This window comes from Copadichromis virginalis, linkage group LG15 (assembly GCF_057382275.1).
Source record: "Copadichromis virginalis isolate Kocher_CV1m ecotype Utaka linkage group LG15, C_Virginalis_male_GT1.1, whole genome shotgun sequence".
Lineage (NCBI taxonomy): Eukaryota > Metazoa > Chordata > Actinopteri > Cichliformes > Cichlidae > Copadichromis > Copadichromis virginalis.
This window is the reverse complement of record NC_140632.1, coordinates 26,799,701-26,825,601: the sequence shown is the minus strand read 5'-3', so window position 1 is coordinate 26,825,601 and position 25,901 is coordinate 26,799,701. Positions and strand designations below refer to the sequence as shown.

At 46.7% G+C, this 25,901-nt stretch overlaps 2 protein-coding genes across 3 annotated transcripts in view; both read left to right on the top strand.

Moving 5' to 3' along the window:
• The window catches only part of LOC146692604 (kinesin-like protein KIF26A), a 32,185-nt gene extending 17,314 nt beyond the window's left edge, over positions 1-14,871 (top strand). Inside the window, exons 7-13 of one of the 2 annotated variants that reach the window (XM_085432745.1) lie at positions 976-1,132; positions 2,073-2,235; positions 2,918-6,020; positions 10,430-10,620; positions 11,287-11,307; positions 12,282-12,432; positions 12,709-14,871. In XM_085432745.1, the coding sequence (XP_085288871.1) occupies positions 976-1,132; positions 2,073-2,235; positions 2,918-6,020; positions 10,430-10,620; positions 11,287-11,307; positions 12,282-12,432; positions 12,709-12,896 (3,974 nt within the window). In that variant the 3' untranslated portion in view covers positions 12,897-14,871. The remainder of the gene's footprint in view (positions 1-975; positions 1,133-2,072; positions 2,236-2,917; positions 6,021-10,429; positions 10,621-11,286; positions 11,308-12,281; positions 12,433-12,708) is intronic. The other variant, XM_085432746.1, reaches the window with a different exon arrangement.
• Positions 14,872-23,602: 8,731 nt separating this feature from the next.
• LOC146692603 (kelch repeat and BTB domain-containing protein 11-like) lies at positions 23,603-25,269 on the top strand. Its single transcript, XM_085431153.1, has one exon. It carries the CDS (start codon positions 23,816-23,818, stop codon positions 24,989-24,991), a length of 1,176 nt encoding a protein of 391 aa, XP_085287279.1. The 5' UTR covers positions 23,603-23,815; the 3' UTR covers positions 24,992-25,269.
• Positions 25,270-25,901: the final 632 nt, after the last annotated feature.

Here is a 25,901-nt window from a genome sequence, read left to right as displayed (position 1 = left end):
AAGTCTGAATGGCTTATTTGGTTCAGCTGAAGCGAGATATGATAATCCTTAAACCTCCCAGCAGTACACAGACCTGCACACACACTCCAGCTGCAGACTCATCAGCTCAGCAAGGACTTGGAGCAGCAGCAGGTTAGAGGCTCTGACCCCGGGACAAGAATAAAAGCCCCCATTAGCGACCATGCAGCTGTAAAATTTGGCAGCTCAATTAGTCGTTAGCTCTTTTTTTCCACACTCCAAACATGTAGCTGCTAATTAGCTTGGTGTTGAATTGCTAACATGCTCAACAGGAGCGTTTACAAGCAGAGCAGCTACACTAACGCTGCCTCCACCCACGTCTACCTGTCAGCAGAGCCGCTTCCTCCGTTATTGGGCTTTTATGCTGGAATAAATCTGCATGGCTAACGAGCCCTGATGGCTTGGCATCCTGCAGTGTTTATAGAGCTGTGGAAAAGCATCCACTCAGTGGCGCTCAGCACTTTCTAAATCTTGCTGATGTGGCCGGTTAATGGTTCTCGCCATCATTACTCTGAATTAATGAAATGAGCAGGCAGTTAAACTGAGCGGATCAGACTGATACTGAAGCTTAGCGGGATGCATTTGGGACGTGTTCAGATGAAGCTTCTTTAACATTTGCACATGCATGCAGGCGTATATATGTTTCTACATTTGGTTAGTAATGTATTGGAAGTATGATCTGATGACTTGAGATTTGCTGCAGGACTTTACTTCAGCTCGCACACAGCCCACGGGCATTTTATATGATTCCTATCATTCACAGATAAGGAAGAGATGTCTTTACCCTAATGGCTGCTTGGTTCCTGATAAATGATTCAAAGCAGCCAATAAGTTATTACCAAAGCTATTGATTATGTTTCTGTCTATAGACTAATGAATAGATTGTTGTCTCAGAACTAATGAGCAGTTAAGCAGGCAGTGTCATACATTATAAAGCCCTCTCAATCTGCATGGCAGTGTCCAGTCGGAGTCGCCTTCACCTCCTGGATTTGGGCAGCTGCGAGACGGACATCAGCAGGACCCGAGAGGGGGGCGGGGGTCAGTGTCTGTCGTTCTCGGCGCTGGGAAATGTCATCCTCGCCCTTGCCAATGGAGCCAAGCACGTTCCCTACAGGTACGGGCATTTTGATGAGCTCAATGGGGTCAAAGGTCACAGCAGCCAAACAACAGATGGACCAATGATCCCCGTGAGGGGGGTGGGGGTCAAGCTGTGAGCTTTAATGAGCTTTCAGTCAGTGTTAAATGGTTGTTTATGCTGATGAATAAGTCACAGTAATGATAACTGATGTTCAGTCCTTTTTTGCTCCTCACATTTGGTCTTTTCTGTTTAATACCTATTTCTGGATGCTATTTTTTAATTATATTGATGAACTTTCACCTCGCTCCTTCGTCCCCTTTTCTTTTCGTTTGTGAAGCCATCAGCATCACATGTGTTTTATTTATGGAGCGAATATCTGCACCAAAGAATCTCATCAGTTATCATCCACAGACTTCAAAGACTAACATACAAGCCTGTCGATGGAAGAATCTTTGATATCTTTATGTTTTCATGTTTTTTAATGACAAGCAACCCTTGAGTTGTTTGATGCTCCAGTCACATCCATTAATAAGATTTTTTTTCACACATTTACATGAGTGAAGTTAGTGAGTGGAAGTTGAACCAAAGAAAACCCCCAAACGAGGACTTGTGATATTTTAGGTCAGTCGGTGGCTGGAGTTCAGTCGTGTTGGGTTAAAAAGGAGAAAAAGCTTAGACTGTTGTATGTAAATTCTGTGTTTGATCCGTCTTCTGTAGCGATAGTCCAGGTCTTTTCAAAGGCAGAGTTTCATGAACATTTCAGTCTGTCTCTGCCTCTGGATCACATGTGGCGTGTAGTTCAAAGCGAACTTCATTAATGTGAAATGAGAGCTCGTTCCTATTCCTTTTTGCCTATCTGTGCCAAACTGTTGTGCGGTGTAATGAATGGTATCTGCGGCCCCGTGGGGATTCTCACGCCCGCAGCATGTCTTCCTTTTTTTGAGCTAACGAAGCATTTTTTTAATGTATTATTCAGGGATAGCAAGCTCACCATGCTGCTCCGCGAATCCTTGGGCAACATCAACTGCCGCACCACCATGATCGCTCACATCTCCGACTCCCCGGCGGGCTACATGGAGACGTTGACCACGGTGCAGTTGGCCTATCGCATCCACCGCATGAGGAAGAAGAAGTCGAAGGTGCTTCATCTTTATTCAGGTTTTCTTTCTGGAGCTCGTTGTGGCGGAGGTCACGGATCTCTGGTACAGTGTGCAAAACACCAAATGTTATATCACCAATACAGAAACCATTTACTCACATGTGGATGAGATTGATTAGGTTCTGATTGTTGTTAGGTTGAAGTTCACAGAAAACTGCACCTCAAACTTAAATCTCAAGTCTTTGTCTCTGAACATTAAACATCTATAACACTGAAGGCAAAACAAATTCAAAGGACAAATTGAGGTTTAAAAGTTATCAAAGTCTTCAAACCATTCTTTGGGATTTCCAAACATTTTGGACTCTAAATGAATTTTCACTAATTTCTTGAGGCTAATAACAATAAACCCCTCACATCTATTTTAATGAGTTCAGAATGTCATAATTCACCGACTTTTCCTATCATGGTTTGATAGATAATCAATACCAGTGTATCTACAGAGATGGGCGTTTGTGTGCTGAGATGAGCCTCATTAGGCAGACTTACACACTGTATGTTGAAGATTTCAATCCAGAGTTAGTAGCATGTGCATCTCACTCACATTCATTTTAATGTAACACAGTGCATGGGCACTCATGTAATGATTTCCCTTCAGTTTAATCGCTGCATGCTCCAGCTCTCTTTAGGAGGTTAATTCTGTATTATTTCTCTTTTATTCGCAGCATGCCTCCAGCTCATCTGGAGGGGAGAGCTCCTGTGAGGAAGGCCCATCCTGTCGGCCTCCTCGTCTTCGACCCTTCCACCCTCTGACCGTGGCCCTCGACCCGGATGTTCCGCTGCTACTCTCGAGTGATCCCGACTATTCCTCCAGCAGTGAGCACTCCTGTGACACTGTCATCTACGTTGGGCCGGGAGGGAAGGCAATCTCAGACCGAGAGCTGAGCGACAACGAGGGTCCGCCTTCCTTCGTTCCCATTATTCCGTCCCTGAACAAAAAGCGAGTCAAAGATGCACCCAAGTCCGACGGTGACCACTTTAAGTGTAACACGTTTGCAGAACTACAGGAGAGACTCGACTGCATTGATGGCAGCGAGGGCCCGGCCATGTTCGGCACAGAGAAGAAATCAGTAGCGCTGAAGGCTCAGAGTGGCCCTCTTAAACCCACAGAGGCAACGTCTCCACCCAAATCTGAGAAGAACTCGTCCCACATGTTCTCAGAAAGCACACTGACAACATGCATAGACAAATCAGATCAGGATCAGCCCAAACTACCTTCAGCTGGTGGCTTCATCGAGACGTCCAAAAGGACGAGTGCAGATGGAGAGAAGCTTTCAGGCACCCCCGTTCAGCCATGTGTGGTAAAGTCAGGGGGGGCTCCAACCCATGACTCAGAGCCTGTAGTTCGAGAGAAAGTCTACCTCAGAGGAGCTGTACCCAAGCCACTGGCCTCACCGTCCTTACCCAGGACAACGAGGACGGCACCTCGGCCTAAGGAGGCTCTTGGCAGGACTCCCCCTGTCAGTATAAGTGAACAAGCAATGAGGCAAGACCAGCCACCCAAATCTATAAGCCCTAACCTAAACACAGATGGAGCTGCTCACACAAGCAGGTACCCCACGGAGGTGAACAACCTCCGGGCCTCTCTGTTAGGACGATGCCTGGACGGAGACTTTCTGAGGACCACAATCACTCTGCAGCAGCCCGTGGAGTTGAATGGAGAGGACGAGCTCGTGTTCACAGTTATAGAGGAGCTCCCGCACAGCCTTGTCCCAGATAATGGCCGTCCCTCCAACCTCCTCAGCTTTAACACCGACTGCTTTCCACAGACTTTAGCTGCTGGCTCTCGCCCGGTCAGCATCATCAGTAGTATTAATGATGAATATGATGCTTACACCTCTCTACAAGGAGCTGTGGGACCAGGCACTGATGTTGGCACCGAACACCAACAAGGTTTGCTTTCCCACAACAAAAAGCAGCCGTCTGTTGGCTCATGGCTTTGTGAATCAGCTGAAGGTGATGGTATTCATTCACAAAGCAGGCTTTACTTGAGGGATAAAACAATGGACAATGCCACCCTGCTGAGCTCACCATGTATATTCCATAAACAGCCGTTCTTACAGCATGGCATTAGGAGCTCCTTAAATGACAGCGGTGTCTGTTTCTCAGAGCTGGAAAGCGACCCTGCTAGCCCAAACAAACCATCTTTTACTAAGTGCCCTCCTTCCCCCGAGTCAGCCAAAGCATCTCTAAAAGGCTCTCTGAAGGTGAAAGCCAATACCCTGAACACATCAGTGTCAACACAGATTCCCCGCCATGCCACCCATTCCAGTCTTCCCAGGAAAACCAAGCCTACCTCATCTGCAGCTGTGGGCTGCAGCAGACAGGAAGGCAGGCAGGATGATGTTTTGCTTCAGCGAAGCAGTTATTGTGATACCAGAGAGGCGGAGTTTCTTTCTGCAAGTAAGCCAACAAGAAGTGGCGTGACTAATGTTTCCTCCAAGAGGTCCGGAGGGAACAGCAACAGTGTACCTCGCCCACCAAAGATGCAGATGTCTTCTTCAGCCCAGAGGGTTGTTGATGGCTGTGAGAAGTCCAGCAGCAGGAGAGGAGACACTCTCATCAAATTGCCACGACTCACTCGGGGCGCAACAACTCTAGGAACCGTTTCCACCCCCCAAGAAGCTGCTTCAGTGATCAGTACACTGAGGTTTTCATCCCTGGGAAAAAAGGCAAATGGACAAAAAAGCAGCACAAAGTTTGGACAGTCGAGTCAAGAACAAAAATTAAGAATTGTGCTGTCTCCAAGTGCCTTAAAAACAAGCAGCAACACTGGAAAGTCCTCAGAGGATGAACTGCATGTCAAGCTCAGAGCTGGTTCATTCAGCCACAGGACATCCAGCTTTAAAACTGAACACAGTTTTGCAAGGACATCCTCAAGCCTGAAGACGCAAGGAGCCAAAGATTCTTCCAGGTACTTTGGGAGTCTAATGTCTTTGGAAAGGTGCGACAGCCCAACCTTAGCTGGGTCCAAACCTGAGCTGTTCAGAGAAAACAGTGGTGCTACATCTGGAGGAAATGGCAGATCCAACAGATCAGTGCCAAGACTCAGTGATCCGGCATCCACCTCCACATCGGCCTTTCCGTCCCAAGTTCCAGCTGGTGTTTTTGCAGCAACCAGCAAACTGTGGCAGGTCCGCAGTGGCAGCGGATCAAGAGGAGCAGCTTCTGGTGGACTGAAACTTCGAACGTTGTCTGCCAGCACTTCGAAGAGCCCAAGCTCCTCCCCCAAACTGCCAGAGAATGTAGCTGGGTGCAACACCAACCTACCTTCCAATGGCAAGTCCCCATCTCGCTCTGGAACCGGAGGCAAGACAGTAAAAGGCACCATTATGGGCACCAAGCAGACCATCGGCAGGGCAGCCAACAGCCGGATTAGCGAGTTGGTTTCAGGTAGCCAAAGGAAGATGTTTGGTGGTGGAGCTGGAAGCGACATCCCTGGCAGCAGGACTGGTAGCATCACTGGATCACCCCTCAACGCACCATTGCCATCACCTTACAGCAAGATCACAGCACCTCGGAGGCCACAGCGCTACAGCAGTGGGCACGGCAGTGACAACAGTAGCATCCTGAGTGGGGAGCTGCCCCCCGCCATGGGACGCACCGCCCTGTTTTACCACAGCGGGGGCAGCAGCGGCTATGAGAGCATGATCCGAGACAGCGAGACAACCGGCAGCACCTCCTCGGCACACGACTCTATGAGCGAGAGCAGAGCATCCTCATCAAATAGGAGCCGAGTTTCTAAATCGCCCAAGAAGAGAGGAAACGGTGAGTGCATGCCGCCGCCAGAGATGGGGTAATGTAACACAGGTAACACTTTAGGTTCTGCTCCATGCAGCACTGCCCCTTTTTTACAGTGATCAGATCTGAAGAACAAAAATCTTTAACTCGTTGACTTCTCTGTACTCATCATAGAATTCTATGTAGAGCGCATATAATGAGCTCATCACCTAAATATGACATGAATTCAGTTCTAAGGCTCAGTGGAAGCTGAACATTTTTTAAAGTCTTTTTAAAATTGTCTTTTCAAGTCAAGTCAACTGTCTTTATTGTTATTCCAACCATAAAGACAATTGCCAGTACATAGTGAAGCAAGACAGCGTTCCTCCAAGACCATGGTGCTACATAAAACAGACAATCAACACAGGACTACATAAAGTGCAAGTGTGCAAAAAAACAAAACAAAGACAGAAGAGAACGATACAGAGACAACAGTGCCGACACAACAGTGCAGGCACAACAGTGCAATAGAAAAGTGCAGCAATGACAGTGGATTGTGCAAAAAGTAGCTTGATGTGTGTGTGTGTGTGTGTGTGTGTGTGTGTGTGTGTGTGTGTGTGTATGTGAGATAAGTGCAGATAAGTGCTTTTCCTTTTTTTGGCCCAACATTATTACTGTAAACATGATGTGGTATGTCAGCTGCTGTTCCATCAAGGGCCACATAAACACCAATGTCTGGCCACTCCTCCCCCCTTTGTGTCTGTCAGCAGATCCGTCCCGGTCGCTCCCATGTTAACCTCACAGCAGCTCACATAGACTTAAACGAGCCCTTGCTCTCCGAGGGATGGTATATCTAAGCAGTTATGGAAACGCAAAACGAAAGGTTTATGGGTTTTATGAAACAGCGGCTCGTGCAGAGGAACTTGGAAGCTTTTCTATCACAATGTGATATTATTTAAATAACCTGTGAAATCATTAGAGCTGATGGCCAAAATTTAAATCTCAGATTTGATATTCAGCAACTATTTCTCCGTGCATCGACTCAGAAAGTGAAAGAGCAATAAAACTCATCTCTGCTGAAGAATTAACATATTTATGGCTTTTTCCAGCATCCATCAGTGTGTGATGATGGCTGCTCGCTACAATATTCCTATGAGTGCTGAGCACACCGAGTACAGGTGCTACTGCTGTGGGAGCATCTATCAAAGGCAGCTCTCCTCCTTGATATCATGTGAAATTATCTCTCAGCCGGTGTCTTTGTACAAAAACTTGACATGGGCGCACATCATGTGGCACGCCGCTGCCACGTCCCAGCTCCCAGCAGCCGATTGCAATTCGTGCGGCAGGCGAGCCAGCGGCCTGATGCATACGGAATCGGCACTCTTGTGATCTGTCTGCCATTGGCCTGTGGATCTCGCCTCATTTCTGCCTCATGAATGTTTCATGAGGACAATTCCCAGTGTACATATCCAACTCCAATTATCACCCACACATCCTCCCATCCACTCCACAGAACTCCACAGCCTTCACACCCACTCCTCCTCAATCTGTCATCATGTCTGAATCCTCATCAGTGAGCCCGGATGTTTTTAATAAGCCATAACGGTTTTTTGTTTGTGGAGCACATGCCTGCTTCTGCTTTTACTTGGGAACCTAATTTGACAGCCGTGTGTACAAAGTCGTTAAAAATACGAGTGAGGTCTTCAGGTGGACAGCAGCGGCCTTAAAACCTGATCAGCAGCTCTAATGGATGTTGACAGAGGAGGAAGCACCACAGAAGAAGAGAAGGCTAATTAAAGCTGTCTGCTGAAATCAGCAACTTTTTATTGAGCTTATTGTGATATTTCACTGGCTCGCCTAGGGATGGGTATGGAAACCCGGTTCTTGTTGAGAACCAGTTCCCACTGTTTCAATTCCTTGGAATTGTTTGGCATTTTTGCAAACGATTCCCTTATCGATTCCAGTCGCCCCAAATGACGTCACCACGTTGCGGAGCGTCGCTTACCTGGCAGGAAACACGGCGTGTAAGCGGCTCAAATACTCAAAAGTTTGGTTATACTTTACGAGAACGGATGACAACAGGGCAACTTGGAATACTTGCAAAGTAGATATTTAATTTAAGGGAGGAAACACTACGAATATGCAAAAGCATTTGCTCACAAAACACACGATGACCTTAAATAAATGTCGTGTTGTTAATTCCGCTCCGGACTCGTGAATCTCAACCCAGCAGCAGCGGTAACGTTTGCACGTCCTCTCCTGTTAATGCGGCAGATAAATAATCAACTAACAGTGCATATTATGTTAGCGCGATCGGCCTTATTACAAAACCTTCCATTACTGTGCATTTAGGTGACCACGATGAGAGACAAAGACAGAGTCTGGCTGGCTCAGATGCTGGCAGTTCTCGCTGCAGTCTACCAGTAGCGTCTCCTTTCAGACCAGGATAGACGAATGTCACCGAGCAGTGACTGAGTTTGTGGTAAAAGTCTTGCACCCATTTGCCACAGCAGATGCCCCCGATTTCACTTTGGTAAGTGAACGTGTTTAATTGTAGGCAGGACATTACTGGATATTCTTGTGTAATTGCTACAGAATAATTTATGTTACACTTTGTTATTGCTACAGAAGAATGTTTATTTTATTATTTTACATTTACATTTTTTTCCTGGGGACCCTGTGGCACCCCATTGAAGAGCCGTAGGCTGTGGATCTCTTAAGATCTCACTATTGGGTTTGTAAGGCCATGTTACTCCTAAATTTCTATCTTGTTCAAAGAGAAGATATAAAACAAAGTTCTAAGCTAATCGACCTTAGTGTTCTCCTTTTTTAAAAATAAGAATCGATAAGAGAATCGATAAAGAATCGAATCGTTAAACAGAATTGAAAATGGAATCGGAATCGTTAAAATCTTATCAATACCCATCCCTAGGCTCGCCTCACAACAGACAAACAGCTTTCTGTTAGCGTTTGGCGAGCGTTTATGTTCCAGCTGTGACTTCAGGTCCATCACCACCTGCTGCTGGCATTTAAAGGCACCGTCACATATTACACATAAAAGTGTTTTTATGGCCAATGTGGACAGATTCAAAGTAAATAAAGGATAAGACTCGACAGCTGGCTGATATTTGACTCTTTACTTATTGTTTAATAATGTCTTGCACAGTCAAAGGAGCAGTTTAAGACACATTTCAGTGCGTGTGTCTTGTTCAGTGGTGGTTGTCTTTCAGCCTTTCTTACCTTGGCCATGTCTCTGAGTATTGCACACCTTGTGCTTTTGGGCACTCCAGTGATGTTGCAGCTCTGAAATATGGCCAAACTGGTGGCAAGTGGCATCTTGGCAGCTGCACGCTTGACTTTTCTCAGTTCATGGGCAGTTACTTTGCGCCTTGGTTTTTCCACACGCTTCTTGCGACCCTGTTGACTATTTTGAATGAAACGCTTGATTGTTCGATGATCACGCTTCAGAAGCTTCGCAATTTTGAGACTGCTGCATCCCTCTGCAAGATATCTCACTATTTTTGACTTTTCTGAGCCTGTCAAGTCCTTCTTTTGACCCATTTTGCCAAAGGAAAGGACGTTGCCTAATAATTATGCACACCTGATATAGGATGTTGATGTCATTAGACCACACCCCTTCTCATTACAGAGATGCACATCACCTAATATGCTTAATTGGTAGTAGGCTTTCGAGCCTATACAGCTTGGAGTAAGACAACATGCATGAAGAGGATGATGTGGACAAAATACTCATTTGCCTAATAATTCTGCACTCCCTGTACAGTCACCAGTCTGTGCCCTTCATTACACACGTTCTTGTAGTTTGTGCATGCCCAGCTACAGTGCTGATTTAAAATATGGTTCTTGAACACGACACCACAGACTGAGCTTACAGCTTTTCCTTTGACTTCAGTGAATAAAGAGTTTTTAGTCCGGGCCTTGTTAAAAACGCAGCATCGCAGATTGGTCAGTAAACATTTACCTGCACATGCATCTGTACATCAGTGAAAGTCACACGGGCTGGACAGGAAGGTTCACATGGGCTGATGTGGGCCAACCTGGGCTGACATGGGCCACGGCCCGTGAAATGCCCAGGTCTGGTTTAAGGCCATGTGGTGCAGCTGCGTTACAGCCTTGATAGTCCTGCCTGTTATTGAGTGCTATTGGCTGTCTTTTTAATGACATCACCGGCTCCTTGACACTGACTCAGGTACCTGCTCAGAGCACAGGTGTGACTAACTTCCTCGCTGACTGCAGCTTTAACTGAGCGAGTCAGCTGGCTGTGTTGAAGCTGTTCAGTGAGCATTCAAACACCAGTCTCCGAATGCAGGGCCCTGATGTTAGCTTCCACAGCTGGAAACACCTGCACCCCTAGCCCTGTGAACTTTACCTGACACACAGTCTGCTGCATTTACTGATCATGAGTTATTTCATCTCATCTCCTTTTCCACCTGCAGGGTTCCTGCGGCGGCGGCTAATCCCTGCCCCCCTGCCGGACACCTCCTCCCTGGGCAGGAAGCTGGGTGGTCAGTGGGTGGACCTGCCGCCGCTGGGCGGCACCCTGAAGGAGCAGTTTGAGATAAAGGTGTATGAGATCGACAACGTTGAGTGTGTGCAGAAGAGGAAGGAGGCGCTGATGGGATCTGAGGTGAGTCCTCCACCTGACCAGTAGGTGGTGGTTAAATAATGACGTGCTGCTCACATGCCATTCAGCATCACAGCATGCTGGTTTAGTCCCCTCACGTGGAGGTCGTGTTAGAACCCTCCGCTTCTCTGCGATGCACTGACAAGAATGACTCAAACACAGCCTCCTGAAGCTAGGTGGAGTTTCATCTGGACCCTCAGCCTCAGTCTGAGCGCACTCAGAGGAGCTTTTTATATTTTTATCCAAATCACATATATAAAGCAGACCGTGGGGGGGATGCTTGTCTGGTCTCTGTGACAGCCGCCTCTCTCAGTGTTAACGGGTCATTAACCCTCGGCAGAGCGGCCTGTCGGGCTCTGATTTATTTTCAATTAGAGGAAGGTGACGTGCTCTTCATATCCGGAGCACTGCTCGGTGAATAATTGGCTTCTCTCTGTTTTTTTTATACATATCACTGTACAATTTTTCAATTTTTCTATACATATTCTGTACATTGTTACCTGTATATATGGACTTCGGTTGCTTATGTTTATAGGACCACCTTGTGTCTTCCTTTTATATTTTATTTTTCCTTGCTGTAAGAGCTGTGTAACACCAAAATTTCTCATCCGTGGGATAATAAAGGTTTATTCTATTCTATTCTATTCTATTCTATTTGTGTCCCAGCAGACGTTCCACGATGTTGAGAAGGTGAGTTGTCCTTTACACGTTCATTCCTACATTCCTCCAAACAAACCATCCATGACATGAAACTCGAACCGGCCCTGGTGTGGAGGACCTCTGTGATCCCACCGGAGAGTGTAGGGTTAAAGGTCAGAGAGGGTGCCGGTCTGACTGGCGGCCGGTGTAGAGACGCCAACATGGAGGCCGTGTGGTGTCGCTTGTCTGTGCTCAAACTTTTGTCTCACACACTGTGCCTGTCATGCTTTTTGTGTTTACCTGTTCACACTGGATTCATTCTGCTCGCTTCACCTGTCGGAGGTGCTTCCTGTCCTGCTGCATCTATTCATGTGTATTTTACACCTGCATGCTTTCCCCAAATCCCAACTTGTCCTGTAGCTCCAAATGAAACAAGGCTTTCTTGCTGCTGACACAGAGACCTGAGTTGGCTTTACATCAGCAACTCGCTGGTTTCACTGGTTTCCCCTCCCATGGGCCTCACTGAGGTTGGTCACGCCTGTGTCATGGCCTCACATGAACAATTTGTGATGGTCTAACTGGAGTCAGTCAGTCTGACTTCACCTGACAATCTGGCCTTTTTGGCTGCGTGTCACAGAGAAGCTGCTGCAAGTGAAACATAAACACACAGTTAATGTTCAGGTCACTTATCATCTGGATGATCAACTCTTTTATTACTGCTCAGCTGCCCACATTTACAGACTTTCACAATAGAAACATCCCAGGATTTTCAGAATAAAGCTCTCTGAGGGGCAGCTGTAATGAAGCGCAGGTCTGAACCACCTCTCTGTCACCTGCTTGTCCTCAGTTGTCCTTAATCCTCCTCTGATCACAGATTAGCACTGCACTGACTCCTAATTAAAGCCAGACACAGGCTGGAGTCTCGAAGCCTCGTGCTAATCCCCCCTCCTCTTCCTTGTCATCGTCCACACCCCTACCAGCCGGTGTGTGCAGTTCGAGGCTCTGACTATGTGCTCGCTCCTCAGGGTCTGCTCTACTTCAATGCCCGGTTGAGGATGCTGGAGAAGCGGCAGCAGCAGATCCAAGAGCTAAAGAGCAAACACGACAGGCTGAAGGCGGAGCTGGAGGAGGCCAAGAGCTGGCTGATGCTCCACCCGAGCAGGTGGAGTGGAGAGTGTGAGTATGAGCTGCAGCGGGAGGGAGCTGGTACTCATATAATAGATTACTCACCGTTTAGAAAGCCATCAGTGACCGGCTGCGATATTTCTGTGATGATGAACCACAGAAACCTCAGAGTTCAGCTTCATGTGTTTGTCATTAACTGAACTTAACTGACCGGGCCAAGCGTTCAGAGATGCTGTGCACGAGCAGCTGAGGCAGCGTGGTGATGTCATGGTACAAACGTCGGCCCGCATGCATCTAAATAGCTAACCGCTTTCTCTGTGTTTGCAGTTGACGTGGACCAGGACCTGGACTGCGAGTCCCAGGAGTACCTAGAGGCTCTGGCTCAGGCCACGGGGGAGCTGGAGTACTGCGTCAACCTGTGCAAGTCCCGTCTCATGATGGAGACCTGCTTTGACATCACCGTGATGATGGCAGGTGACGCTGCGCAAGGGGGCCGTCAGGAGGTGGAGGTGTGAAAGGTTCGCTGACTCACCGACGGAAGATTGAAGCAGACGTCCTGTCAGAGCAGAGCAGCAAATGGCTGATCGGAGATCAGACCTCAGAGGACGCAGCTTTGCAAGTGCCTTCTATTCACAAGCTCAACGACTCTGTGAGCTTGTTTGTCGTGGTGTTTTTTATGGTGCTGAATTCATCCGTTGTGCAGCAGAGTTTAGGAAAAATGATTCAGCTCCAGCATGGACTCTGTTCACCTGTAAGCTCCACCCCGAGCCTCAAACCTGAAGAACCCAGAGCAGGACCATGGGTTTGATCCCGCTCAACGACTTAAGCACTCGAGTTGAAGTGAACCAACTCTGAAGTTGGTTTTAGGAAACCGCCTCGTCCACCCTGAGTTCAGCCTGCTCATGTTCTCAGTGACTCAAACAGATGTTTCAGCAGGTAAAACATCTGTGGCAACATACATGATGACATCATCTGCACTGCAGCCAGAACCACAGAGCAGGAATGGTATCTAACTGACAGATGTACAGACATACAAACACACATTAAAGGGGACGTGAAACACTGAAACACTATGGTCTCCTCTCAGTAAATAACAACTCGGATGTGTTTCTGAAAGAGAACAATGTTCTGACAGTATCCAATTTTAAAATCACTGAATAAAAGCTAGAATCTCGGTCAGGTGACATCACGAATCACGTGACCGACGATCGCAAGTTGCCCATTTTAATTCGAAGCGTCCAGAACAGGGGTGTCCGTATATTGACGTGAAGAAATATAATGCAGTTTTTTTCTGTTAGGGAGGATTTGTTTGTTGTTAAGTGTAATGTTAAAATAAGTTCTTTAAAAAGCCAAAAATGATTTAATATGATGGCAATATGAGCAGAGAGTGCAAACATACTAAGAGATTGACTATGTTAGTTCAGTGAGACAGTCAAAAACTAATGTGTACACTTATGTCTGCATTTTTATTTTGTTAAATACGAACAAAATGATAGCAGAAGTGCTGCCACGTGTCTGGCCAGAAAGAGAGGACCATTGTGTTTATTTGGTAGTTCAATGAAAGGCTTTAGTTAGTTAAGAGTGAGGAAAAGAATCTGTGTTCACGTTTGCAGTTTTGTCTTGTTATACACTATCTGAAATTTAAAAAAAACAAACAAAATATTACATTTTCAGAAATATTTGTGGGTGTTTTCTTGTTTGTTTCTTTGTTTCTTTTTTAATACCTGAACGCTAAAGTGGCCCTCCAATGAGATGACGGTGCCAGGAGTGGCCCACAGCTCATTAAAGTTTGAGACCCCTGGTCCAGAAGAGCACTGATGTGTAAAACCTGGAGATCTCTGACTGAAGCCCCACCCACTTATAAACTGTCAGTCACTTGTGGTTGCCTGATCGATGGTCTGTGGCCACGTTTATGCACACTCACTTCCTGTTGGACCCTGAAACGTTAGCTTGTCATGACGCATCGGAATCTTTTCTCGTCCACGACTTCTACAGCCACATGAGGATGTCTCTGAAACTCCAAACTGTCCCCAGATGCTTTCTCAGACAGAGCAAAGATCAAACTCTGAGCTCCACACATGACCCCACCTCCAAACACAGTATACTCTCTGAAGAATACAAAATAAAAGTTCAGAGTCAGCTGTGAGGATGTAAAATTTCACATTGCAGATTTCCATCACACGTGTGATGTGCAGCAGGAACTGACACACTCAGATTCAGACGTTTCCCGTCTCAGGCTCTTTCTGAAGTGGCTGCATGAAGCATCGTTCTGCATTATGTTCTTGTTTTTGTTCGTCAGGTTTCGTGTTTTTCTTTAAATTGATTAAATCGCTCTGCTGATGTGGCGTGTTAACCGTCTGTTTCCTTTTCTTTGTTTTTGTATTGTACAGTTTTCTAACTATTTGTAAAAAAAAAAAAAAAAGAGGAGTGCGTGGGTCGGCGCAGAGGCAGCATCAGGAACATGAATAAAGATTCAAAGATTTCAATTCATGTTTTTGTTATTTGGTGAACTCTTTTTGTGCTCCAGGCTGAGCTGGTGGACTCGTTGCACTGCAGCACTTACCAATCACACGTCAGCATACGGCCAGTCTGTAAATCAAACCTGACCCAACAGAGCTCAGCTTCATCAGGTCGCCTGTTTAAAGTCCTCCATACAAGAGACATCATCATTCAGGAAACACTCCTCCTCCTCCTCCTCCTGCCTGCCTCCTCCTACTCCACCCCTTCTCCTCCTCCTATCCTTCCCATCCTCCTCTTGTCCTCCCCTCCTCCTCCTCTCGCCCTCCTCCCCTCCTCCTCCTCCCCTCCTACTCCTCGACAGTTTCTGCTCCTCTCATCTCCAGGTCTCTCACACACCTGACATTTCACTTTCTGTCATGTGACTTCACACCTCGGTGGCAGTGGTCAAGTATGAGGAGGTAAAACGTCTACAAATGTCAGACTAGAGGACGTGAGGCCGGACTGAGCAAACGTGTTTGTTTATGTTAAGTTCACATCCAACCAGCTCCACCTGCACTGCCACAGATCTGGACCAGACTCACCTTCAGTCTCCGCCTCAGCTCAGTGTTTGTGGGCAGGGCCTGAAAGGATTAGATCACAGCTCCCTCTGAAGGCATGTGAGCCATTGGCCTCTGTCCGATCACATCTCGGAGGCCAAGCGTCCGTTTGTCTCCTGCTCAGTGGAGTTTCCCTGTTTCCTTGACTTTTTCTCTTTACCTTTCAGTAATAACCTTCCTGCTCTAAATCAAAGGCTCCTGTTAATTCATTTGACCAGGCTTCACGCAGCCATGGCAACACAGATGAAAAAGCTTTTCATCAGTTCGTTTCTGCTAAATTAGCCATCGTTCAGGAGGTGGAAACAACCTCACCTCCTCCACTCTTCCTCACTGATGGCTCTTAATTAGCATTTGTCACCTGACCTGATTGCTGTGGAAACGCTCGCTGTCAGTTGATTATAAACTGTGACCTGGGTTTAAAGAGACGATTTCACTCAGCATCACTGATGGTTTTTGTGTCACTGCAGAGATTTGTGTGGCATGTCTGATGCCGCCATCATAGAGATGAATATTTGTGAACACAGTTGACCCGTGATGTGAGCACGGCCTGGGTTTAAAGATGGACATGTGAGGACAGACATGCTGTGTCCACGTCTCAGTCACACAGGCCCCGACCGTTTGGCAAGTGGTTGCTAGACGAAGCCCGTGGTCACCCGTTGACTGCTGCCATGATCTGCAGGAACACGCTACTAACACTACACAAAGAAGAACTGGAAATGGTGGATGCCTTTTTGTATTGATTTATACAACAGGAGCGATATGTTAACGTTGCTTTAATCAGTGCATATGTATATGAGACCTGGACCCTGGTTAGGCTTTAAAGACACAAGGAAACAGCATTATTAATAATTAATAGTACAAATACATGGAAACATTTCACAATAATCATTAATATAAGCAGAACCGCTCCAGAGATTACAGATTTGATTATGTAACATTTTATCTTTGCATTTAAGATCTGTGAAAGTTTTCATTTGTTTCATAAATTAATAAAAGATTCTGATTCTGATGTCAAAGGGATCCAGATCTGTGAAGTGTCACAGATGACAACCACATGATGTTTCAGTAACTTACAGTCGCTGTAAAAGCACGCCATGGTCTCGGTGCTACTGCTGAACCGTCAGTCTGATTGTGTGTGGCGGTTGCAGGTTACATTGGTTAGCTCACCCCGAACGTTCACACAGTGGAACTTCACAGGCAGTCGGGAGCGAACACTCCGAAATCGCTCATCCTGATGCTTTTACTTTGAAGGGGAACATCCTCTGTTTCCGGTCTGTGTCACACTTTTAGTCTCACTGACAAGTCGTTACATGTTGCCTTGACAACCAGTGGTTACCAAGGTCAGCCCTGACCTCAAACAACCAACCAGATCTGAACCAGGAAGTGTACGAGCCAGTGATGCTGCTGCAGGGTGAAGGTCCAGCACAGGTGGGTGGAGTGATGGTGCGTTCAGACTTCGGGTGGTGCAGTTACAGACAAACAGGCAAATCTCAGGAGTTAGTCAGTTAGTCTGACACCTGTCAGTCAGAAATCTGGGAGGAGCTTATGACTGAATATTCACAGGTTTGCACAGGTAACACGAACCCGTTACTATAATATTATTATAGTACTATATACTATATAATATTTTGTGTCATTTTAATCAGATGTGTCTGCAGCTCCGGCTCTCTTGCCTTTCCATACAGTCTGACCTCTGTCCTTTTAGTGACGGTATAGGTGAGTCCTGACAGTGGAGGTGTGTCTCCTCTTGGTTCTGTGTGGATCGTCTTTAATCGTTGAGGCTGGACCAGCACTTTCACCTAGGGCTGGGCGATATATCAAGTTTTTTAAAAATATCGATATATTTTTATACGAGATATAAGATGTGACCATATCCTTTATATCGATATATACGTTATAATTATAGTTGTGGAGCCACAAGTTTGCCTCTCTTTCGTCCACTTTTGTCTTTACGCAACGTTACTCCGCCTTGCCTCTCCTTCACTGAACACAACTCCCCCTCCTCCCCCATAGATTCACCTGCAGGCAGCAACAAGATGAACACGGCAAATCTCCGTTAACGAGTTACTGCGCATCGCTCCGTGCGTGGGGCTGGATGGCGTCAACGTGCTAATGAGCTAACCACGCTAATGAGCTAACCATGCTAACGACATGCAGCCCACAGGGGCTGCACAGCCTAAAATCCTTTCATTTTCTCAAAAGTTGACAGCCCGCCTTATGTATGAATTCTAGTTGTGCTTGATGACCGTGAACCGATTTTATGTGGAACACAGCGCTCAGCAATCTGTCAAAAAATGTTTTAGTACGACTTTGGTAAGCTACGGAGCTGCACCGCTTGATAGATTGTCGGAGCATTACGGCTACCGAGGAGCCTCGCGTAGTAATACGCACTGTGCTTCAACGTAATATTACCGTATTGTGTGTGTATAAGGACCATAAATGGCACCTGAAGCGGATTTCAAACTCCAGGCTATCAGTCACACAGTAGAACTTGGGAACAGAGCAGCTGTGAAATCTGTCTTTGTTATTATGCTCAGCGTCTTTTAGTTTACATTTTGACTGCACAATTGTGAGCTTTTTGTTATGGACAAAAACAACATACTTTTCTTTTATTTACGGAGCATTATTTTTAATAAATGCTCATAATTTATTTTTGAGTAGTTTTTTTCATGTACATCTATGCTTTATGTTAATAAAAGTTCCTGTGTGACATCTGGGACACAGCTTTGACTAAGAGCTCTCTTTTTGTTGTTACTTCATGGCTTTAAAAAAATATCGAGATATATATCTTATATCGCCATCCAGCTAAAAAATATCGAGATATGAATTTTCGGTCATATCGCCCAGCCCTACTTTCACCTTTGACGTCCAGCAACAATAAAAACGTAACAGTGAGGCAGTCGGCCTGCTTCCAGCCTCTGATGTGGAGTGATTTGGATCGGCTCAGCATTGATGCTGGACGCCATCACCATTTATCGGAGTCATTCAGAGTCTGCAGAGTGTTCTGTGTGCTGACGTCAGCAGTCTTTGAAGAAGAGGAGCAGCAGTTTGACGTCTCAGTCTGAGCTGCAGACTTCAGGTTCCTGACAGCTCAGCGATGAAAGGTTGTGTTTGAGCATCGTGGTGATGTCACTATGAGGACAGCGAGCAGCTCGTCTTCCTCTCCGTCTCCGAGTTCTGCCATTAAAATTTGTTCATTCTAATGCATCAGCTGAACTCTGGCTGAACTGAGCTGTCGCCGCTTTAAAGGCACGTCTGATCAAACAGGAAGTCAGCTACAGCGAAGGCTGATGCAGAGAGATTTAATCTATATTTAATCTGATGAAGACAAGCGAGGAGGAGGAGGAGGACAACAACAACTTTAGTGCTGTGATAAACAGAAGTGACGAGAGTACTGACATTCAGGACTGAAGTAGAAGTACAGATACTAGTGTTTCAAATACTGTAATTAAAGTTGAAGTAGTGATACAACTTCTTTACTCAAGTAAAACTGAAAAAGTACGCAGCAGAGATGGCGCCCACAGAAGCCAAACATGTCCGTCCAATAAGGGCACAGCTCAGAGCCGAGACCATGTGATGGTCCTACACCTCTCTGCATTTAATCAGTAGTTGTTATTAATCTCTGGTTCTGCCAGAGGTTTCTTCCTGTTAAAAGATATTTTTTCTTCTCCACTGTCACCAAAGTGCTTGTTCAAAGGGGTTGTCTGATTGTTGGGATCTCTCTGTGTTACTGTGGGTCTTTACCCATCTAAAGACTTTTTTTTTCATACGTGTTTTCAGAGTCTGAACCCATGATCAGCATAATGTGGCCTGTTCATTAAGAGGCTCATTACACGTCTACGAGTACATGCACCCAGCACAACATCCTTCCTCTGAATTCATGCAGTAATCAAGCCCATTCCCTTATGAGACAGGTGTTATACAGATGTGTAGCTGCTCTGTGTGTATGCACAGGTAGTGTTATGGCCTGACAATGTGCTCAAACTGGCACAAATGAGACGGGTTGTAGGTGAGGTCAGCCCTGAATTTACATGTTCACGTCACTAATTCCTTTCTTTGTTCCTCATCAGCGAGACAAAAACAGTGTTCTCCTGGAGTTGGAGTCCGACCTCAAGGGGTTACTCTGACCCTGAGGTTGTCGGGACCTCGAGGATAGCTCACTCCGGGTTCGGTCAGAGTTCAGCGACAGTGTCATATGATGCATTTGGAGGCGAGGCTCACAGCATAAAGGTCTGAGCAAAGGTGTGCTCAGATGTGTGCAGAGACCGGCACCATGGTTCGGTTCTTGCAGGTTTAAAGAATTGATCTGTCTGACGGCAACCTACAGGTCACCTCTCCCTGCTACTCCTCCTGCGCCTGATTTGCTATCCTCGCTGTTATTAAAGTGCTCGGCCACAAACGCTTTCAGCTCAGATAAAATTATTATTTTTATTGAGATGATTTTAAAAATCTACAAGTGAAGCAAAAAATTGGATCTCAAATAAGGAAATGTTTATATTTAGTTTATGTTAAAACTGCTCACACTCATACAGAGGTAGTGTCTTTAATCATTTTTTATTTATTTTTGTTGTTTTTTTTAGGCACCACAAAAGTTTTAAATAAGATTGGATAAGTTTACAGTTTGAACACAGAGCACAGTGATGAATGATTAATTGTGATGATTATTGTTGTAAATGGTTCACAGTAACTGACTGCATTTCAACAGTGAAATACGATGAAACTGGGATTAAAGTGGAAGTTATTCACATTTTGTTTCTTTTGTTTTTAACATTTTCTGTCGTTTAGATTCATTCAGATGGAAAAATGTTTGACTTTGAGTTTCTTCTGCTGACCTGATCAATAAAACATCTTCTTCAGAACTGTGAGAATAATTGATTTTTTATTGGGAATCATCTTTAAACATGTTCACACTGTTTCCTAGTTTGATTTACTTCTTCTGTTTAACTCCTCCTCCTTGTTGAGTTGTATTACTCTGCTCTGATGAAGCTCTGATGATCTTTAACATTCAGGAGACCTGTGAGCGCCACCCATCAGCTGATTTGAGGAACCTGCAGGTCAGAAACAATCTGAGCTAATGAGTTTGAAGGAGGAACCAGCTGTTTGTCATGAAACACGTACTGTTTACATAAACTGTGACATCACAGCCAAAGGGTAGCTGCCTGTCTGTTTGTATGTGTGTTTGTTAGTTTTTGTTTGTGTCTATTTGTTTGTATTTGTTTGTTTGTTTGTATGTGTGTGTCCCATGAGCGTCGGCCTGACGATGAAGTTGCTGACATCAGTTGAGCTGTGGCTACAACTGTAGCTGCCTCCACCAGTGTGTGAATGTGAGAGTGAATGAATAGTGGTATTGTAAAGCGCTTTGGGTGCCTTGAAAAGCGCTATATAAATCCAATCCATTATTATTATTATTATTATTATTATTATTTTTGGCTGCTGGCTGATCTTGTCTCTTCCCCAGCTGTGGGAACCAAACCCTCAGCAGATTCTAATGAATAAAAGCTCACTGTGATCCTTACTTCCTGCTTCCTCTGAATATCAGAACCAGCAGCTCTTATCAGTCGCTCGATGGATCAATGATTTGTCCTTCTGTCAGGGTAAATCCATCCCATCACACCTGCGGGGTTTATTTTGAAATCTCCAGTTTGGTGTTGTGGTGACCTCTGCTGCTCTGAGGTCTGGAGGCTCAGCAGTGAGGATGAGGCAGTCTGACCTTCATCATCAGACACATGAAACTTCCTGTTTCAGTTTGTCGTCCATGCAATGATAATGACTTAATGCAAGGTTAATTAATGCAATGATAATGACTTAATGCAAGGTTAATTAATGCAATGATAATACAGATAATAAGTAACAGTGAAATAATTTGTTTAATCCCACAGTCGTAATTGTGAGGATTGGTTCTTTCAGCTTCACGCTGCGATCAGCTGACTCTCCTCTGAGGAAACATTTCTGCTGCAGTTTCATCGTTTTGGTCACTTCCTCCATTAAAGACTCTAAGGAGCTTGGAAAGAAAAGCATCTGGACTTCTTTAAGTTGTTTGAAGACGTTTCAAATCTCATCCGAGAGGCTTCCTCACTTCTAAGGTCAAATGGTGGAGAGTCCCAGATCTGGTGGAGAGTCCCAGATCTAGAACTCTCCACCACGCTTTTCTTTCCAAGCTCCTTAGACTATGATGACTTGGATGACTGAGAACCTTCACAGTCCACTTAAGACTGTTTTTTAGCTTCCAGCTAATTCAGGTGTTTCCTCCCGTTTTGTTTGGTTTGATCAGACGAAGCTCTGCAGTCAAAACTGACACACCTGGCTCACCTGTGTGTGTTGACGACTTACCTGCTGCTGCTGCTTCCTGTGTCTCTCTGAGCGAGGTTCAGCACATCTGCACACAGCTGTGTCTCTGAGTGTTGAACAGCAGGAGGAGCCAATGGCTCGCTAACCGCTCAGATAATGAGCTCATGTCTGTATCTGCTCACAGACTCAAGACTCACACCTGGAGCCAGGTAACTCCCAGCAGGTTTCTACACTGTGGGAGGGGCTGGGTTACCTGGGGGGAGGGGCCGGGGTACCTGGGAGGGGCGGTCTGCACTGGGATTCCTGTTAGAGATCCTGTTACACAGCGTGATCGGCTTATCTGAGGTCTGTGTGTGAAAAGAAACTTCAGAGGTGAGCTCACGTCAGATACGACACAGCCACCTGTGAGCTCCCGAAGGTGTCCACAGGCACACCTGTCACTGGATCTGATGGATGGAGAACAGGAAGGTCATCGAGTGAACTCAGCTGCCCACACCAGGAGGCGAGGGGAGGCCCCAAGCAGCTGCTCAAGGTGTGACTGTTATCACGCAGATATTCCCCATCATTAGGATTTATGTCTTCATCACTCATGCTGCCTGTTTGAACTCACCTGACCCTTGACCTGCAGCAGGTCTGAAAGTGTGACATTATCAGGTGACATCATACCTCTAAAGCTTCATAACTGATGCTTCACCACCTGCTCAGCTTTTGTTTAAGATAAGATAACCTTTATTAGTCCCACATGTGGTCAAGGCAGAAAGTGGACACTACAGAGTTAAGAGCAGCAAAAATTAAGAAAAACAATAGAATTGTATAAAATAAAAAAGAATAAAATACTATGTTCCAGGCAGTGTAAACTAAAATGTTCGGATGTACGGTCCAAAGAATGTACAGAATAAAATCTAAAAATTTAATAAGGACATCTGTAAAAATATACATATATGTACGTAAACAACAGCATCAGAAATGCTCCAGAAAAATTGCACATTGTGCCCAGCAGTAATAGTTTCACCTGAGAATTGCTCATGTTGCATCAGATAAATTGCACTTTGTAATATTGTAAATCAGGGAGACTGGGCGAAGGCTATAAGGTGTATTAGATGTGTGTGTGTGTGTGTGTGTGTGTGTGTGTGTGTGTGTGTGTGTGTGTGTGTGTGTGTGTCTGTCTGTCTGTCTGCATTTGTGTGGTCATCTGTAAAGTCTTTATTGTGGAGTCTGACAGCATATGGAAGGAAAGACCAGCAGAGTCTCTCCGTCCCACATTGTGGGTGCCACAACCTGCCACTGAAGGAACTGCTCAGTACTGTCAGAGTCTCCTGCATGCAGTGGGAGATGATGTCCAACAGGGATGACAGCTTAGCTACCATTCTTCTTTCACTCACTACCTCCACTAGGTCCAGGGGGTATCCTAGAACAGACCAGAGAGCAGACCAGACCGTAAAAGATGACTGAGGCTACCACAGAGTCATAGAAGGTCTTCAGAAGTCGGCCCTTCACTCCAAAAGACCTGAGCCTCCGCAGTTACAACAGATACAACCTGCTCTGCCCTTTTCCGTAGAGAGCATTTATTGTTCAGATGAACACCAAGGTATCTGTAGCTATGTACAGCCTCAAATGAACTGAATTTATTCTTTATTGTTTATTTATTTTGCCAATTTTGTTTCCTCAGCTGAGATTAAAGTGTCGAATTATTATTATAAGAATCACCTCAAACACAGGTGGGAATGTTTGTGTTTGGTGCATCAGACTGAAGCTCAGACATGGGGGACAGAAAAGAACCAGCTCGGTGTTTTTCGCTCGGTCTCATTTTTTTCCCTTCTTAATCTCAAACAGCGCTGATGACGTCACAGAGACGGGCTCGTGCAGCAGTGTATCTGAGGGCGTTCTCACACAGGTGAACCCCGCGCGTTCTCACGGCGCTGATAACGGGAGTGCTGCAGGGCGTGCCCCCCGGTCCTCCCCACGGTGTGCAGAGACATTGTCGCGTGAACGGAGTCCAGAGAGGAGGAGGTGCGTGCGGGCACGAAGGTCTTTGTACACAGGCAGCAGCCGAGGGTGTGATCTGCAGACACGTCACCGTCAGAGCCGCCATGGACCGGAACCAGGACCTAGACCGGAACACGGCCGCGGGCACGCGCTGCGAGCCCGGCTCAGCCTCCGAGGGAACGCGGATCAGCGCGCAGGACTGCCACGAGCTGCTGAGCAGAGCCAAGCGGGACCGCGCAGAGGACGAGCAGGAGCGTGTGTACAGCTACATGAGCGCGCACTACCTGGAGGTGCTCCGTGCTCCCGCGCTGTACGGCCGTCTGAGCGCTGCGGAGCGCGCACTGATCTTGAGCAGGAGGACGGAGTGGGCGGGGCTAGAGGCGGGGGAGGGGGTTCTGGCGGTGGCGGAGAGTGGGGAGGAGGCGCGCGGCCCGCGGCGCGTGCTGTTCCTGCACCCGAGTGCGCGGCGCTGGGAGGAGCTGACCCGCCTCCCGGAAGAGGCCCCACCCACCGGCTCTGGAATGTGCACTCTCTTCAATTACCTGTTCGTGGCGGGCGGTCTGCGGGGGGGACAGGCCCAGGACAGTGTGCTGTGTTTCGACCCGCTGAGCGGGCGCTGGAGTGGCGTGCGGCCGCTGAGCGAGCCGCGCTGCCAGCTGCGACTGGTGGGTGTGGACGGGCTGCTGTACGCGGTGGGCGGGGGCTGCCTGCTGAGTGTGGAGCGCTACGACCCACGCGCCGACAGGTGGAGCCATGTGGCGCCACTGCCCAAAGGCTCGTTCGCGGTGGCGCATGAGGCCACGGCGTGCGACGGCCAGCTGTTTGTTTCGGGGGGGTCGCTCTTCTACCGCCTCCTGCGCTACGACCCCCGCCGCGATGAGTGGGAGGAGTGCCCGTTCAACGAGAGCCGCCGCCGCTCCGCCGACATGGTCGCGCACCGCGGCCTCGTTTACCGCTTCGACGTGGACCGCGAACGTGCCGAGGTCAGCGTGCACAGGTACAGCACAGTGGTGAAGGTGTGGCTCGAGGCCGCCACTTTTCCGCTGGAAAACACACTGCCATTCCGATGCGCTGTGCTCGGTGACCGGATCTACTGCGTCAACCGCAGCCGCACGCTGCAGTTCCACATCGGCGAGGAGGAGGCCGGCTTCCTGCCCGAGGCCCTGCCAGCCCCCACCGGGGCCCGGGGCAACCTGGTGCCCTTTGTCCTCAGCCTGCCCCAGAACACTCTTGCCTCTGATCATGGATCACAGACCATGACCTCTGACCCTGGCATTTAAGATCTGCAGTCGGGCTGCTTGGCCTCTCCTTGTCGTCGCTGTGCCTTCTTGTTCCTAACTTTGACGATGAGAATGTTTCCTGCGTGTGCATGGGTGGCGGTGGGCCGAGCTGGGACTGTTTTTATTCGGACACTTCCTGTTTGGTTTGTGACCGTCAGAGAGGATGCTGCTGCTCGTGAGGAGCTGAAGCGTGTGTTTAGAGTTATTGATGTCGGACTTTGATCATGGCTCCTGATGCTGCATGTCGATCAATAAAGCAGAAATCTGAGTGAACGCGAGTGTGTGTGTTTCATGTGACATCATCACCTGTCAGGAGGAAGGACACATTAGTAAACATTGATGTGCAAAAACCTATTTCATCTTACTAAGTAGTACTGAAGTTCATTTTCACTCTGCTGATAGACTCAATAACTTCACATATTATTCCAATATGGAAGTTAATGTAAAGTTAACTGTGACACACTTTTGAGCTGTTTAAAATGTTTTTGATGCTTGACGTTAACAAACATCCTGAGAGAGCTCCACACCCACTAAATGCGGAACAGGGAAATTAATAATAATAATAATGACAGTAATAAATATTTGCTCTCAGCAGCAAAATCTTGTTAAATGTGATTTAAAACCATTATGTTTAAGGAATTTAATTCTGAATCATTTTAACTGAAGTCAGAGGAAAGCTGCTGCAGCAGGTTCAGTCTTTACATCCAAATATATATATTAAATCTGGGTTTATACAAGCAGTCTGAGCACAAACAACAATATTAATTTTAATTATTAGAGCCTCACAGACAGAGTACAGTAAGACTGTGTCATTAAAACAGCACCCTGAGTCGGGCTCACGCTGACAGAGAAACAGGAAACGCTGGTTGGAGAGCAGCTGAAGATGGAGGTAAAGACAGATTATTGATCA